The sequence below is a fragment of the Gadus morhua genome, chromosome 12 (assembly GCF_902167405.1).
Source record: "Gadus morhua chromosome 12, gadMor3.0, whole genome shotgun sequence".
NCBI lineage: Eukaryota > Metazoa > Chordata > Actinopteri > Gadiformes > Gadidae > Gadus > Gadus morhua.
The window spans coordinates 19,526,321-19,543,051 of record NC_044059.1 but is presented as its reverse complement, the minus strand read 5'-3'; the positions used below and the strand labels follow the sequence as shown (position 1 = coordinate 19,543,051).

The 16,731-nt window shown below is 44.0% G+C and overlaps 1 protein-coding gene across 2 annotated transcripts; it reads left to right on the top strand.

Annotated features, from left to right (window-relative positions):
- Positions 1-6,787: 6,787 nt before the first annotated feature.
- Positions 6,788-16,454, top strand: depdc1a (DEP domain containing 1a). Of its 2 annotated transcripts, XM_030372898.1 has the most exons (12): positions 6,788-7,029; positions 7,755-8,020; positions 9,150-9,303; positions 9,531-9,661; positions 9,836-9,966; positions 10,072-10,119; positions 10,386-10,523; positions 11,184-12,179; positions 12,809-12,981; positions 14,164-14,340; positions 14,535-14,738; positions 14,987-16,454. In XM_030372898.1, the coding sequence occupies exons 1-12, from the start codon at positions 6,982-6,984 to the stop codon at positions 15,113-15,115; spliced, it is 2,595 nt and encodes an 864-aa protein (XP_030228758.1). In that variant the 5' UTR covers positions 6,788-6,981; the 3' UTR covers positions 15,116-16,454. The 2 variants fall into 2 exon arrangements, with proteins under 2 accessions (XP_030228758.1, XP_030228759.1); XM_030372899.1 differs by lacking the exon at positions 11,184-12,179.
- The last annotated feature ends 277 nt before the right edge of the window (positions 16,455-16,731 follow it).

Here is a 16,731-nt window from a genome sequence, read left to right as displayed (position 1 = left end):
CAACATTTTAAGGCGGCTGCATGCTTCAGCGTTGGTGTTACGTTGTTGCGCAAAATTTACTCAAAGCAATTCATGCTCCCTTTTAGGTTGCGCGTGTTGCCAAGCAATTTACCGCCAGAACAGTAGGTGGAGTAATATGTGGAGTAAAGTTTTTCGTTGAAGACGACCTCGAGAATCTCGTCTTTGTCTGTGGGAGTCGTTGGTTTGTTTATGTGCCAGACCGTGTTCTCCCCATACACAGTGAATGATGGCAACAGACAGAGGAACAGGGGTGATGAAGTTGTTGATCATTGGGGTTGTATAAATGTGCATATCTCTCTACATTTTAAAACGACATAATGTGTTGGCAGCAAAGTTAACTTCACTTCACAGGAAATGTGATACTCCAGACAGGAAGTAGTAACCAGACCAGCAGACCAATCACAGCCTTGGAGGCTGCGCGGCTCGCGTAAAAGCTTACGTAAAAAATGACGTAAGTCTAGAAAAATCGCCCGACGCACGCAAGACGTGAGAAGTCGCGCAAGGGGTGCGCAAGGGCGCGCAAGGGCCTCTTGCGCTTGCGCTTACGATTACGTAACTGAGCATAAATCGGCCTTTACTCGCGTTAGCGGCGTATGAGCTGCGTATATATACGCGCGTACATATACGCGCGTACGCGAGGAGTTCAAAAAATTGAACTTTCAACGCTCATACGCGTGATGCTTAGCCGCGATAGCCAATCAGCGTGGAGCTTGACCCGACGTCACTGGCAGAGAGTAGTGACGCTTGCACAGAAGCATACGGCCGACATCTTTCTTTATTCTGGTTGGAAATAGTAACATAGTTACGCCATTAAATGCGTTTATGGAAACATTTTTAGCGAGAAATGTGCATTTTACTTTCATAGTGTTCGCTCGGTGAATGTGAAGGATGTTTGGTTTGATAGTTATGACGAAGAGTGAACGCTCCGTTCACTTGCATGGACAGAGTCTCTGGTTGCTAAGCAACCTCAACGTCTTGGCGGACTATTTCTCTGCTGATCAACACTACGAAAGCTGGAAACACACCAGACACACCATGTGAAGTTACTTAACCCGATTATTGTTATTTATATCCGAGATTATTTAATCTAACCCGATCCAAGCTCTATCATGCACCCAAACACGGCGGCGTTTGGGTTTCCTTCCTGGGACTCCTAAATCCAGCGCAGCCACAGGCGCGTAGCTGCGTACGTAGGACAATTTTTGACACAAAATGGTCAAGCAACATTTTAGCTGCGTTACGCGCGTACATCTATACGCGGGTACGCGTTTGGTGTGTTCGTACCTTTAGTGTCTATAGGCGAACAGAGCAAACCAGGGCGCTTCGGCTCCACGTCCTCGGCAACAGGCAAGGCTTGTTCAGCTGCAGTCGCAGCAGCCTCCTCCTCTATTTGTGTCAATTCTTCCTGGCAGTATTCTGGCTCGTACAAATATCCCTGAATGTCCGAATCCAACAATAGATTTTCAAAATCCACTTCGGGCTGTTTCACATTGCAAATGTGTGCTCTAGCTAAGCGGTGAAGTAACATTGCGGACATTGTGTTTTCATCTTGTACGCGAGATCCCGACCCCCCTCATTCCTTATCGGTGGGCTCACAAATTTGCGGAACCAGTTGTTTGTAGCCCTCGGCCCTTCTAGCATGCAAACAAAATTTTACCGAGATGACGTCAAACTCGTCATTCCACGTCATCTCGGGAGAAAATTAGATCAGGAAAGCTGAGCCAAGGGAAGACTGGGTCCAACTGAGGGGAAAAACACTTTTTTCTTGTACAATAGCATTTTTATAATGATAGAACGCCGGTTCTGAATGGGTGAAGTATCCCTTTAATTCCAGTTGTTCCTTTTTACCTCCTGCTAACACTCTGACATAATCATAACATTGACTATTAAAGGGTTTATTTACAACTCTCAATTCGTACCTGAGGGGTATTCCATCAACGAAGCTAAAGACAAATCCGGGCTTATTTTGCTTAACCTCGCTACTTTCAGTTAGAGTTCCGTTCCATTAACGTGACTTTTAAAATGATATACATATCGTGAGTGCTGTATGTACCCATTAATCGACAGTGGTGGTTAACCTGCAACTGTCACAATGTTGGACTTATGTAGGTGTAGACCACTAGATGTCACCAATTCTGTTCTCTGTGCTTTTTCTGAAGAATTATTTCTCTGCTAATCAGACTCACCTGCCCCCTGTTAAAGGTCCAATGGCATGCTACTTTATGGATGCTTTAATATACGTAGATATTAGTGGGCCCCTTACACAGTATTGGAAGACGTTCCCGAAATTCAGCCGTGGTGCAATTTTACGCACACTGGCCCTCATTTATCAAACAAACGTAGAAATTAGCTCAAATCTGAACGCATGATTCATCTTACGATAGGACCAACGTGAGATTCACGAAACTTTCGTATCACACCAATCCCAGCATACGAAGGATCTTGGTGTTGATAAATACGGCGGCTGAGATCGATCGTAATTAACGTAACACGCCCATATAAAAGCACGTCTTCAGAAGTCTCGCCCCTAACTTTTACGACATGGAGAAACGTCCAACGGTAAAAAAAAAGAGGAATTTTTCCGAGACCGAAATGGAGACGCTCGTGTCACTGGTGGATGCGAACCGTCTGGTTTTGTTTGGTAGCCTAAAAGCTGGCATTAAAGGCAAGCAAAATAATGCTATATGGAAGGAAATAAATGTTGCAGTGAATAGTGTTTCCAATGTTCATCGGGCTACGGAAGAGGTTTGTTAATTAAATTAATTAGGCTAAATAATAAATTAAATGTCAAATTTCTGTTATCCAGCTTAAAACATTTCACATATATGCTATTGTTTGCATTGCGTTAAAGTTATTTTATTCCGAATAAGGTGAAGAAAAAATGGTCCGACATGAAGCTCAGCACCAAAAAACGTGTTGCGGCTGTGAAGCGGGCCAAGCAAGAAACGGGAGGAGGCCGGGTGGACCCTAGCCTTGAACTGACGGCATTTGAGGAGCGAGTGGCTGGTCTCATCGGGTCTCCCTCCATTTCAGGCATAAGTGGCGGAGGAGACACCGATGCACTCCAGACCAGTCATGGAAGTGGTAAAAAGGCCTTTGCAATTATTTAAAAAATATATATCTACAGCTTCCGTGTTACAAAGTAATGGCACAAATCATCTCATGATTGGCCTACATCGCTCCACTGTTGCCCTTGTGCGCGTGTGAGCGCTGTTAAAGTTGCGCTCCTGATCCGTGTTCGGATGAGCCAGAGGAGTTATTAGGTAGGTCGTTCAGGGTATAGCCTTTGTCACCTAGATGAATCACATCAAACTTTTAGTGCGATGTCTTAGACGTTTTTCAAGAGAAAAAAAAGTGTGACTGCAGCGTAACTCACCGAGGAGATGACTCTGACCATGTAGTGCGCCCTGATGTAGACGATGCACAACGTTGCTATTTTGGAAAATAAAAGAATTGTGCGTGCCCCCAGGCCATCGGTCTACCATGTTCAGGATTGACATTCTGGCATCGCAAATAATCTGAACATTAACTGAATGGTAGCTTTTGCAGTTCATGTACGCGTAATCATTAAGAGATGGTGGCTTCATACGCACATGGGTATACCAATCAACCACACCAATCACATTTGGAAACCTAGCAATAGCATAAAAATCCCGTTTTATTCCAGTTTGCTGATCGTTATTACATGGGAATTTAATATAACGTTCGGAGAGGGACATTATAGCTGCCAAAACTGATGGCATGGTTTGGCTATTACTTGGCTGGGAAATACCAGACCTGTCCCCGATCTCCCGCTAAAGGGTCCCGGTGGCCAAAAACCCCAAATCACACCTGCACTGGCACAGGTATTGCGTTTGATCGCCTAGTTTCTCGCCTTAACTGTGGCTCCAAAAGCATTGCATTGATCCATCGGGAGATGCCTTGGGAGACAAAAACGACTCAAGAGCCATTCATCGCTCTCCATAAAAAAATCGGCGCGGTCTCGAAAAGCTCTCTCTCGTCTTCGACGTGCGTTGAGGTCCTCTAACAGAGCCAGATCTGCCATCGCTGAGACTCGACCACCTATTTGGCAAAGCTCCTGTTTATATAGACAGCTGAATAAACATTTCACCTGTCACATTCTAATTATTTTCATAGCAATACTGTTTATAATTAGGCCTGACTTGATTGAAATTGTTTGAACGGCTGGGCTAATTCCAATTTATTTAGTAATTAATACAGATGTGCAACATGCAGCTACTTGTGCTGCACTATTCATCAGTGAAATACCTGTATTTTGCGCCAAAAAAACTTGCGTACACGAGCTCAGACCTGACGTGAGATTTCATCGCAGCCTGCGCTCACGTTCAAATTGATAAATGCCAAGCTCAACGTTGAAATGAGCGTGCGTCCATTTTACACACGTTTTCTGTCGTACGCTCGTTTGATAAATGAGGGCCATCGAGCTTTCCCCAAACGCGCCGTTTCGGTGTCTGTTGCTTTAATGCAAATGAGGAGGAGAGAGGCGGGTCAAGGAGGAGGGTGGGGGTGTGGCCCTGAGCAGCTTGCGGCCAAGGTACCATGTGCTGATTCCAGGTGAGGCATCGCAATCGCGAGGCGCACACAGCCTTTGGCCGTGTTCTGTAAATATTCGGGAGTCCTGGAGCTCTATATCTGAATAAAATCATATTATACGTATCATACATATTATCACGGCCAAAAGCTGTGTGCGCCTCCAGATTTTATAATGGATCTCAAACGATTGCGTCGGGTTCTCCATGTGGCGCTCACAAGGTCGTAGCACATTGTCTCATTGGCGGGCCATATTCTCTGGGCGGGCAAAGCAGAGAAAGGGGAGGTAGCTTGGCCCCTTATGACGACATATTTGGCCACATTTTAAATCAGCACGTTTGAGCTTCCATTTTTTCAAAGGCGAGCAGGATACCTAGTGCTCGTTTTACACCGAACGCAAGTTTTAGCAACTGGGGGACCATAGGCAGGCTAGGGGAACTCATGTTAGAAAACCTCATGAAATCAGATTTTCATGCTATGGGACCTTTATGTGAGTTGCCTAGCCAATTGTGTCACAGTACTTAAAGATCTCCTATTAAACTACTTTTCTTAATTTCTTATCAATGACTCCTATAGACTAGAGCAACCTGACACGAATCACAGCACAAAAAACGATGTCGATTTTTGGGACTTTCATCTGGGCGCTTTCAGCATTCTCTGTCAACACACGGCTTTGTCCTTCTCCGCCCCCTCGCCCCCCCTGGGCGTGAGTCTGACGTCACCGTTCGGCGGTATAGCCGAAAATAAACATCTAAACATTAATTTCCTGCAGCGCTGTATAGTTCAGGCAGCCGCCCAGACAACGCACACTTCCCGCTTTGACTACAGCTATAGGCCTAGATAAAAAATCAATAAAGCAACCCCCGCTCCTACAGTTCCCCTGTCAGCAACTAATTTCTCCTCTTGTGACATGTTGATATAACGTATGAGTGTTAACATTACATTCAAACGTAGGCTAGCCCGAGAGGTAGGCCTATAGGCTATACCTTAATGACAATAATGTGTTATTGATAGCCTATTTAACGTAGCCTATTGAGGATACGTTTCAATTAAATGTAAATTATCCAAGAGGTAGCCCAAATAAAAATATGTTGAGAACGAACGAATTTGCAATATGTTCAATAAGAAGTTATCCGGGAAAAAATACGTTAAATGAAATGTTCCCCGAAAGTGAAACATAATGACAATAATGTGTTATATGTTGTAATTTAACATATCTGGGATACATTTGACCAAACATAGTCCTAGTGGTAGGCCTACTAAATAAATGGCAAAACAAATAGGCTGAGAACGAACGTATTTGCGATGTGTTCAATAAAACGTAATCACAGACTAAATACGTTTTTAGGGACAAACGTAATTGAGAATGCCAAATAGTTCTCTGAGAACGTAATTTTGACGAGACAGGGTATCAATATTTTATGTGTGTTGAATTTATGCTGATTATTATTTTAAGCCTTTAAACCTACATGCATAATATAAAAGAGGATGGAAAAACATGGGTACGCATATATATATTTGTATATGTCCCCGTTAAACAAGTAATGCACTTATTTAAAGGGGTTAAACGTTTGTTCCTTTAATGTTCTTTCATTTTTTCATACAAAAATTACTGCACAATTGTAATTCACAGCTATATGATAAGTGATGAATGACATTACCATAACAAACAACTGAAAAACCAAAACAACCATGGTGGCCCGGACAGCTTTAAGCCTTATAATCAAACCATGCTCTAAAGCCATTATCATTTACTCACACTGTATCTTACATTTGCATGTCTATGAATTGTTGCCCTCCTGACCCAGCCGTTCCTATCTTCCGTCTACCCAACTGTTGATCCCCTTCCCCCTGCAAAAGGAGAGGTATAAAATACATTGTTTCCCCCCACCAAGCTAAAGAAGGGCTAAATAGACTCCCTGGTGCTGCTGTCACCCAAAGCCCATTCCAATCATTCTGACAAAGGAGCCTGCTGGGAAAAGAATATTACCCGTGAGTGGACGGTAGGAACATGTTAATATCTGTTTATAAAAAAAACATTTAAAAAAAATGGTGATCGTATTATGTTGAGTTCCAATAACTATGTTTCACATCTTCCAAGAAATATGTAAAAATCAACAATTGTTGCAACAAATAGTGTGTAGATGTTTTTGACGCCGTCTCGAACTAAGCCCAAGTCACGTGATCCTGGCGCTGTCCAATCCCCTATCGCCTCTTCATGGCTCGTAATTTTGAACAGACACGGAATGCAGTTGAGTCAGACCAGACTAGCAGTATTTCTGTTAATCTCGTTATATCCAACCTGTAAACGGATAGCAAGTATTGGATTTTTGTTCTTCACCAATGGATGTATTAACGATGTTTTGTGTCTGATGATTTGGAGGAGAGCTATAGGTTTTTGAATTAGCCATGAATACCCATATTGTTACTCCAGGACCTTACAGAGCCACGAAATTGGTAAGATATTGCAAAATGTTAAACGCGCCTTCTGTCTGTTACGTTTCGTAGTGGATCATCGTCGATGGGCTCCACGCCGAAGATGATATTGCGTCGGATTTGTTCAATTTATGTTTTTCTTTCTTTCGATCGTTAATGTAACTTATCGTGAAAGTGGCAAAGCTGACGATCGACGGTACTGAGTTCTTCGATCACTATACTGTACTTCCTCAATAACGCGTTGTTCCATCATCAATAGAAGAAACAGATTTTGTGACGAATTTAGTTACTACGAATATCCATTAAGTCATGCTTTTATTAGATAAAGTGTTGCTTTTGATAGAATGGATGTGTTTGAACGATTCAATAGCGGATTTACCGATACCAGCAATTACTAGACACACTGTCCCTATTCTTCAAAGAAATATAAATATTTCACAGCAGATAATATAGCCAACTGGTCTGATCATGGCAGTTGTTATAACTCCAGCCTAATAGGATTAAGTCTGTATCAGAATATATATTTTTTATAATCTGCCCCAATACAACATAATTGTGTCGGAACACAATTATGTTTTTCCTCCCAGCTGAATCATGGGAGCCTCTCAGATATTGTTCATGTTTACTAAAATCTAAATTGAACCCAACAAACGGACCCACAGAACAACAGTTTATTGATATTATTTATTGAAATGTTTGGTCTAAATTCTTTCTCTCTCCCCCCCACATGTCTTGTCTTCCTCCAGTGGAATGAGGTCACCCGTTTGTTCCGGTCGGGCATGCCCATCCGCAAACACCGCCAGAACTTTCGGGTTCACTCGGCCTGCTTCATGGCCACAGCCGCCGTGGATTGGCTGCATCAGTTGCTGTGCAGCAACAGCAACTTTGGGCCCGATGTCACCAGGCAGCAGACTGTTCAGCTGCTCAAGAAGTTCCTGAAGAATCATGTCATCGAGGACGTGAAGGGCCGCTGGGGCTCGGAAGACCTGGAGGACAACGGCTCTCTTTACAGGTGAGGCTGCCTGTTACGGCCAGCCTCGCTTTGGCCTCCAGGATCTTAATTGCAATTGAAAATCACATTGAACGGATAATATTTATTAATGAACTACAAAAGAATAAAAGGCAACACAACTAAGGACATTGCTGAGTTTGAGGTGGCAACACGTGTTTGGTCCTTGTTGATCTTTAAACCTAGCTGCCACCTGGCAAGCCAATCACCAGGCATCATCCCACCCACACATCCAACCAATCAATCGCAAATGCCTATTTTGCTAAATCAACCAAAACTGAAAAAACGAAAACATTAGCATCCAAAGAAACACAAACAAGGGGAGGCACATTAACACAAACAACTGAACAGAATGGCAAAGGTGCCATAACCGTTCCGCTCCACTGGACGGTAAGCCATCCGAAGACTGGTGGTGCAGTAGGATCCTATTATCCATGCATACCTACATGCTGGAGAGGGACAGAAGTCTATTGCACCGAATGCAGTCGGGCAGGACGGGAGCACAACAAAGAGGAATAGGCAGTGGTGTTGACCACTTGTCATTGTACAGCAGTGCTGGTAGAGAGGAAAGGAGCGGGACCAGGAGGTGTAAACCGGCAAACTATCAATGGTTCAAAGGGAACTGTATAATTTAGTACTAAAGCATTTGCTTCAAAGGAACAATGGTAATGGTCTCGTAAATGCATTGGATGCTGCTGCAGAAAATGTGGGCCGGACAGCCTAAAACAAGATGCAGAAGGAATCTGCATGGAGGAATCTTTGGAAATGGATGAGCAATAGGCAAAGTTAATTATTTTTATTGCAGCACATGTTATCTTTAATCATCTTGTAAAAAAATCCTACCAATACATACCTGTGTTTCCCCCAGCACTGTATGGTTAAGGCAAACAATAGGGACCCGCCTTGACTACCAAATGTATATATATTTTAATAATTATGTATTAACAAAGTACAAACCTCTCGTAGGGTAAGGAAAAATACTTCCATCAGGCAAAAAGGATGAAGATAAATAATGCATTGGTAATACTGCCATACCATTTCCTGGGGGAAACACTGCATACCTTCTCTATGTTTATTCACTAAATCGTTAAGAAGGCTGCCCAATGAATTTTTTCTTTTTCAACTCATCCAGGTTTCCCTCAACCTCCCCACTGAAGCCCATTCCTTCTCCGGCTCCCAAGCAAACCTCAACGCCAGGCTCCAGCCTCAAAAGGAGCCTTTCTCTCCGAGACAAGGAGGGACTGTTCAGGTTCCGCAGTACCAAGAAGCTGAGCAAGGAGACCCAGGTGACTGCCATCACATCAAAGCTCCATTTTCTAATTTATTTCCATTATTATTGATGTTATTGAATTCCCTGGACAAATGTATAAATATAATATCAAAAAGTTCTGAAAAATATATATGATTTCTGAAGCTTATCTGGACAATTCTGATGTCTTACTTTAAGAATGCATACAACAACAATATAACTGTACATTTAGTTTAACATCAAATTTGCTTTGTCTTTTTACAGGAGAATGTCGACCCTGCCCTCCAGGCAAAGGCAGAAGTTGAAAATCAGCCAATAGGAGATCAGCAGGCTCACAAACAAGAATTTACGGAGGAGGAGGAGCATGAAATCTGGAAGGAAATTGCCCTTACCCAGTATGAAAACAGAACACATTCTTTTTTTAATCCTAAAATTCAATTATTCCTCCTACTCCAGCCTGCATAAAGGGCCCAGGCACAATCTAAGCCTTTTGTAATTATTAGCACCCCTAATAATGGGCCAGGTGATTACGTCTTAATCATTAGACTGAACATGTGTGTTTTGATCAGCCTCCAGAAGATTCTGGGGATCGCTTCTCTTGATGAGGTGTTGGATCGGCGCAACGTGAATCCGCAGAACATCATCCACAACATGACCAAAGTCAACAAACATGGAGTCGTTACGTTGGACGATAAGTCCAGTAGGTTACATTTTAGGCCATTGTTGGGTCATTTTTTTTAAATGAATGGTTAAGATGGCACAGAGGTGAAACTAATGACTGACCTGTGCCCCCTCCCTCCCCCAGATGACCTACCCCACTGGGTGCTATCTGCCATGAAGAGCCTTGCCAACTGTAAGTAGCTAAAAGCTATTTGATACATCATTGGTGTATTTTATTTTTCTACTACAAGACGTTGTTTTTAAAGTATTCATATGCTTCATATGTTCACTTCATTGAATGATATTAAAAGAAATCGCAAAAGTGTAAATCAGCTCAGACGTCAAACGTCAAAACGTCAAAGAGATTATTATGTACCTGTTTTTACATGTTTGCTTTCTGCCGTTAGCCTCCCGGTAGTTTAATCTGTAACCTTAACGACATGTTATTGTTTTGGTCAGGGCCCAAGTACGACAGTGTCCAGCCGTCCTATCCAGGCTTTGAGAGGGATGTCTTTAAGACAGTGTCAGACTATTTCTACAGCCTCGCGCAGCCTCTTCTTACCTTCCAGCTCTATGAGCTCTTCATCAACGTCCTTGGTAAGTTGGTGTGCCGGTCTTTCCTTTTAATGAGAGAAAATCACTGTAGGAAGTTTATTATAAAATAAAAAGCAAATGTGTTCTCTATATGCTACTCTTTTGTGTATTCTGTAATTGTGTATTTTGTGCTAAATTGTGTTCCTGTAATTTAGAAATGTTCCTAAAATAGAAAAATAAGTCTGATCCGCCAGTTTCTCAGTCATTAAGGATAGGTTACCCGGAATGGGTAAGTCATCAGGGGAAAACGAACCTCTGACATCATACAAATGTTAGTTAAATTGGCATTTAGTCCTTCAATCCAAAACTAAAAAGGCTGCATGGTAACATGGCAACCACTTGTTCTTGTTTTCTGACTTGTGCTGGATACTTTTGCACAGAGTGTGGCTCACTAATATGTGCCGTTTGTTTATCTGTGATTACGAACGTGCTATTCTGTGTTTTATAATGTTGTCCGTCTTGCCTGTTGCTGGTCCATCATGTGGTATGTTACTATGTTTTCTTCTACTGGATTTGGTTCGCCCTGACTAACCAAAACCCTCCCGTCTGTCTTGTCCTGTTTTCTGTCTGTCTGTCCGTCTGCCTCTATTGACACTGTTCGGGTCCCTTTATCTCTATCATGCCCCCCCCCCCCCCCCTCTTTTTTCTGCCACTCTGCATCAGTGCTGTGTGGGTATGTTGTAGCAGCCCCACGGCCTCAGCGGGCGAAGGGCCAAATGCCATACCCGCCTTGCTTCCCCCCTTCCACCAAGACATCGTTCTGCTCCACCGAGTGCCTCCTCCTGTCGCTAATCAGACAGGGCTCGTGCGACGAGGCAGACTCCCCGATGAAGGAGGTCTTCAGCTCTGTGGTGCAGTCACAGCTGCCCTCGTTTAAAGGAGTCGAGGTGTGCCGTCAGCCCAGTGGCTGCGATGTCGGTGGCGGCACCGCCCAATTAGGGGGGACCCGCTCGAGCCTCAGCCAGTCGCGTAGCTCGGTCGGCCCGGCTAGGCCGCGACCTCGAAGTTGCTCCATGGAGAACGTCTTGGAAGACTCTGCCCCTTTAACCCAGCAGCTCTTTCTGTCCAATGAGTGCCTGTCAGGGAGCACCTATGGCGACCTCCACCACGCAAAACATTCCAAGTCAAACTCCAAGCACAGCGATACAGTTGAGCCCATCGCCACGGCAATGCTCGGCGACAGGAATGCCGACTCTGCAGGCAGAAAGAGGCTCTCTTTGGGTTCCCTGCCTGGGCTGGCGGGCATGCGGAGGACCCGCCTGACCCGGCCCTTTAGCACGGGCAGCTGTCTTGACATCGTTCTGGAGTCCCGGGAGGAGGTCTCCAAGGAGACCATGGGGCGGAGTCGAGCAGCCAGCTGCCTGGACGTCAGCCCGCCTGCACGACGGACACGCTCCACCTCGACAGTGTCCACCCGTCCTTCCTCCTCTGGCGGGCAGCCTTGCTCGTCTTGGTCTTCGTCCGAGGCAGCACAACGGCATGTCCCATCCACCACAAGACCCCTGGGGTCCAGCACCTCCTCCTCCACTATCTCCAGTAGCATGTGGTCGCTCCACGGTGGCGCTAGTGCTGGCTGTGGTCCCACCATTGCACGCCGCTGCCACAGCTCCCTGGACCTCTCTGGGCTGTCTCAACCCCCCCTGCCTAACGTTGAAAACAGTAAGACCCCCCCCCCCCCCATCCATTTCCTCTCCCTTCCTCCACTTTAACTTGTCTGGCTGACCGTCAGCTTGGCTAGCTGTTTTGTCTGTTCTGTTCTTGTGACTAACGGCATCTAACATCCAATCGCTCTGAACAATAGTCTTCAATTGCAAAAAGGTACTAGGAATAGCGAGATTGAGACAAGGGAGATTATGGGATGATTGAAAAGGTCTATTGAAAACTCTTACCAAAATGTATTAACATTCACATAACACTAGCTTTCCAGCTCATCATCTGTTCTTGTCAAGGGAATGTTATGTATAGAATGGATGGCTTCCGTTCAAGAGTGAATCCACATCCATCCATCTTCCATTACTACAAATGTATTTAAAACACGTGTGACATTTGTTTTGGTTGGATCATGTCCCGGGTGTGTCTTTGCAGTGCATATGTATGTGTATGCAGTAGTATATTAGCATGGAGAAGGACGTTGTAGCCAGAGGGCAGTTAGGTGAGAGCTGCATTCATCAACAGGTTCTGCTTTAGTGAGTAAGGGTTCATGTGTGTGTGTGTGTGTGTGTGTGTGTGTGTGTGTGTGTGTGTGTGTGTGTGTGTGTGTGTGTGTGTGTGTGTGTGTGTGTGTTCAGGCCTGCTCCAGTCCAATTGCGAGAGGGTGGCCATCGAGGCCTTGCAGTTGTGCACCCTTCTCCTGCCGCCGGCCTCGCGCAGGAAGCTGCAGCTCCTCATGCGGATGATGTCCCGCATCAGTCATAACGTGGACATGCCCCAACTGCACCACGCCATCGGAGCACGCACCCTGGTAAGCTTCCTGAGCGCCAATCATGAAAGGGCAACTTTAACAACTAAAAGTTTTTTTAGAGGGGACAATTAGTTGAACATGGCTCACGTTACATTCATTATTACATTGTCATTAACCTTTTTGTATTGAGCTCTGGTCTTAAAGGAAAACCTAACCAAGTGTCAATCTGAGCTAATCCCCGGCCACTATCAAACTTTGTATGTTATTAAATAACATTGCTGTCTTTGCAATTAAATTACGATTAATGCTATAGAGCTACCATGTAGCCCACTACATCACTCTTCATTTAAAATAAGGTCTCGGAAGGTTTGGTTCTCCTTTTTAATCCAGTGGAGCCTTTGCCCTGTAGATCACGCCAAACACAAACACTTCTGTCTGGTGTGTGGTTGCTCTTGAAGGGCCTTAAAGGGCTCAATATGCTTCTGCCTGGTTTGTCCGAATCCTTTGCGAACACGCAACTCATTGCTCGTTGCAAGCTGCTTTCAATTCTTAATCTGCAACCTACACAATGTGTCACTCTTCTAATGTACTCTAGAGGGTCATTCATCAACAATCATTCATCACCCAGAACTGTGCATAATGGGTCATCAAATGTTGCCTCCTTTTTTCAAAAAGTAACTGGTTAACAAACGTCATATGTTTTGTTTATTGTGGAGTGTTAACAAATTACAGCAGTTACAAGATTTCAATATTTATTGGAATTAAAGCTAAGGTACATTAGCTGTAGCCTGAAACTAGAGGTTTCAGCCCCACTCGTCAATTCACAATCAGTGGTCTGCTACATCAAGGTGGATGTCGTGTCTTCGATCAGGGGCTCTGAAACGATGTTGCCAGGTCGCTAAAAACCTACCCAACTTGTATTCCGCCACAGATTGAAAGCTCCTCTGTTGAGTCTGCCTCTTGGTCCATGACCTTTTCCTTCTATATCTCTTGTTACTTTAATGCAGCACCATCAGAACTTTCATGGGGTCTTGTCCCTTTTGGGTTGCATCTTCAATGTTGAATGCACTTATTTAAAGTTGCATCGGACAAAAGCGTCAGCTGAATGCAATGTAATGTTGAGTTAATGTGGCAGTGTTGCTTATGCTGCAGTCGCCTGGGCACGACCAGGCCTCCTCTTCTATACATCGTGAGTTAGTCTTTATTGGACCTGTCCATTCGTCTTCGGTGTCGCTCCTTCAGATGGTGCACACCTTCTCAGGCTGCGTCCTGGGCAGTGCCGTGGAGTGTGAGCTAGATGAGTTGCTGGCCACCAGACTGGTGTCCTTTCTCATGGACCACCAGCACACCATCCTCTCCGTACCGGAGTACCTGCTGACCGCTGTCACGGACCATGTGCAGTATCTGCGCAGCGCACAGGTAAACGCTCACTCACTCATCATTTATTAAAATCAGATGTTTTTGTTTGTTTTTCTGTTTATTGCTCTGTACTCTCCATAATAAAATTTGACAGAATATTAAAAACAAATGTTTCAGTCACTGGACTTCCCTTCTGCCAATGTCATCAGTCAAACGTGAACCCTCCTCCCATATCTCTTTGCCCCTGGCTGTAGCTCGGCCCGGCGTCCCGTGGCGCCCAGGGCGTGGACATGGCCAGTGCTCCCATGCTCCTGCACGCCTTCTGCCGGCAGATTAGCAGCGTTGAGTTTGAGGAGCAGCGCGTGGCCGCGTCCCATAAGGCCATGGAGGACCTGCTGGAGATCCTACTGACCGACCGCAGCATCACAGACAAGGACCGGCAGAAAAGGCTCAAGCAGGCAAGGAAGGGGGAGGGGGAGGGTGGGGTTGAGTCAAGAGTCCTGAGTCTTATCACTTAAGAAGTAATTGACGGTGTAATGAGAGGTTTGAATGGTTTTACATATATACATTTACAAGTTGGACTCTCTTTCCATACCACTAAATGTAGGGAAATAAAGATGCCTTTTGTTGGGTATCAATGGTGGATGACTCGAGGTATTAGTGCTATTTATTAATCTTGGGACCTGTTTTCTCTCGGCTCGTCCAGTTCCGGAAGCAGTACCCGGACATCTACAGCCGCCGGATCCCCGCATCCGACCGGGAAGAAAAGAAACCAAAGATCAAGCCACCGCTGCTCACCATCAGAAGGACCAAAGCCTTCAGCATCCGCAACTGAAGAAAATCACCAAAAAGCCACATTGCATTTACCCAAGATTACTGTTGTTTCTGAAATGTACGTTTTGCTGTTTTTGATAGCGATTTTTCAGAGATCCTAGTCTGTTGTATCGATTTGGTTTACCCGTAGACAATAGAAAGACGATGTTTGCGCTTTCCAGAGCTTTTATCTTTCATAGGAAGCTAGGTGTGAATGAAGGCGGACAGACAGGCTCTTAGCCTCAGAAAGTGACTAATGTCACATCATGTTATCTGTGATGGGTTCCAGAATGTGCTAAAGAAGTAACCCCTGTCCCCGTCTGTGAATGAATGGTCATACTTGAGTTACGTATTCAGGCTTGGCTTCATCATTATATTTTGGGTGTGCGTGCTTATTTATATGTTTACAAATGGAGGGACGGAGTTTGAGAATATTTGTAACTATGGATTCTGATTGTAATTTGTTTTAATTTATATCATTTATGTTGAGGAAATCTTGGCTACAAGACCTTTCTTGTGCTATTCATGTTGATTATTCTATTTGATAGGAGGGTTTTTCAAGTGTAGTTTTCCCTTTCGTTGTTTAGACTTGGTTTTCTTTTTTGTTTCAATTTCAAATATCTCTATTTTATTCTTACTCCGTACTCAAAATGTGTGCTGCATTTGGGCTTGTCTTTGAGAGAGAGGGCATCAGACTGGCATCAGGATTTACATGTGACTGAACAACATTTATTTTAAGGGACATTTTTTGTAATTGTTATTTTCAATTTCCTGGGCTACTGGACAGTTTACCTGCATTATGTGAAGGTATTATAAAGCCAGGGTATGGCAATGCCATTAATGAACGGTTCTTGTATTACTATATTATGAGTCCCCGTCTACACTCCATTAAACTGGTTGCAATGGTACCCTTTTGAACCTGGGTTTCTGAATATATTAGATTTCATGTAGCCTAAAATAGCAATATATAAAGTATTTATGATGTTCAATTTCCTTTTCCAATTTATAATGTTTTTATGTACATGTGAGGATTTCATTTTAAGGGATCTGAGGTTTGTAACAGATTCCCATAGATGCTTACCGTTTACTATTCAAAGTTTTTTTAAAGCTAACCTTTATTCATTCACTTTTGTCTGCATTCTATAATTTTACAGAATTCCCAAAATGGTCAACATTGACCTTTGGGACACACTACTAGATAAGATTGAACCACTTTGGTTGAACGTTGAATTGTGGTGGACTACACTTACCAAGGGCATGGTCTGACTCCACCGACGTGTTCTGGTCAGCTCCAACCTGCCGAGGCTGTAGCAAGGCATGAGGCATTGTGAAGAGTCAGAAAATAAAGATCAGTTTATTAATCAAGTGTAATACTTGACTGATTGAAGTCATTATAAACAATCCCCTATGGACACATGCTAACCCTGTTGGTCGCTAAATTTATGGTAGCATTGTGAAAATCGATGCAAGGGACCATTTTCTCCAACTAGGATATGTGTCTCAAATTAAAACCCCTACTCTGTAATGGGGAGAGCACTGTATGTTTTTGTAAAAAGTATTGTTTTTAATATCTTTAGCCTTCAAATCTAAATGTAAGCTATCAAAAGCACCATCAATTCTTTATTTTTTTCCAGATTC

Excerpts from the sequence above, each read along its gene's own strand:
- depdc1a (XM_030372898.1), top strand. The coding sequence starts at position 6,982 with ATGAATACCCATATTGTTACTCCAGGACCTTACAGAGCCACGAAATTG. Across the intron at positions 8,021-9,149 it reads GACAACGGCTCTCTTTACAG|GTTTCCCTCAACCTCCCCAC; the intron begins GTGAGGCTGCCT and ends CAACTCATCCAG. Across the intron at positions 9,967-10,071 it reads TACGTTGGACGATAAGTCCA|ATGACCTACCCCACTGGGTG; the intron begins GTAGGTTACATT and ends TCCCTCCCCCAG.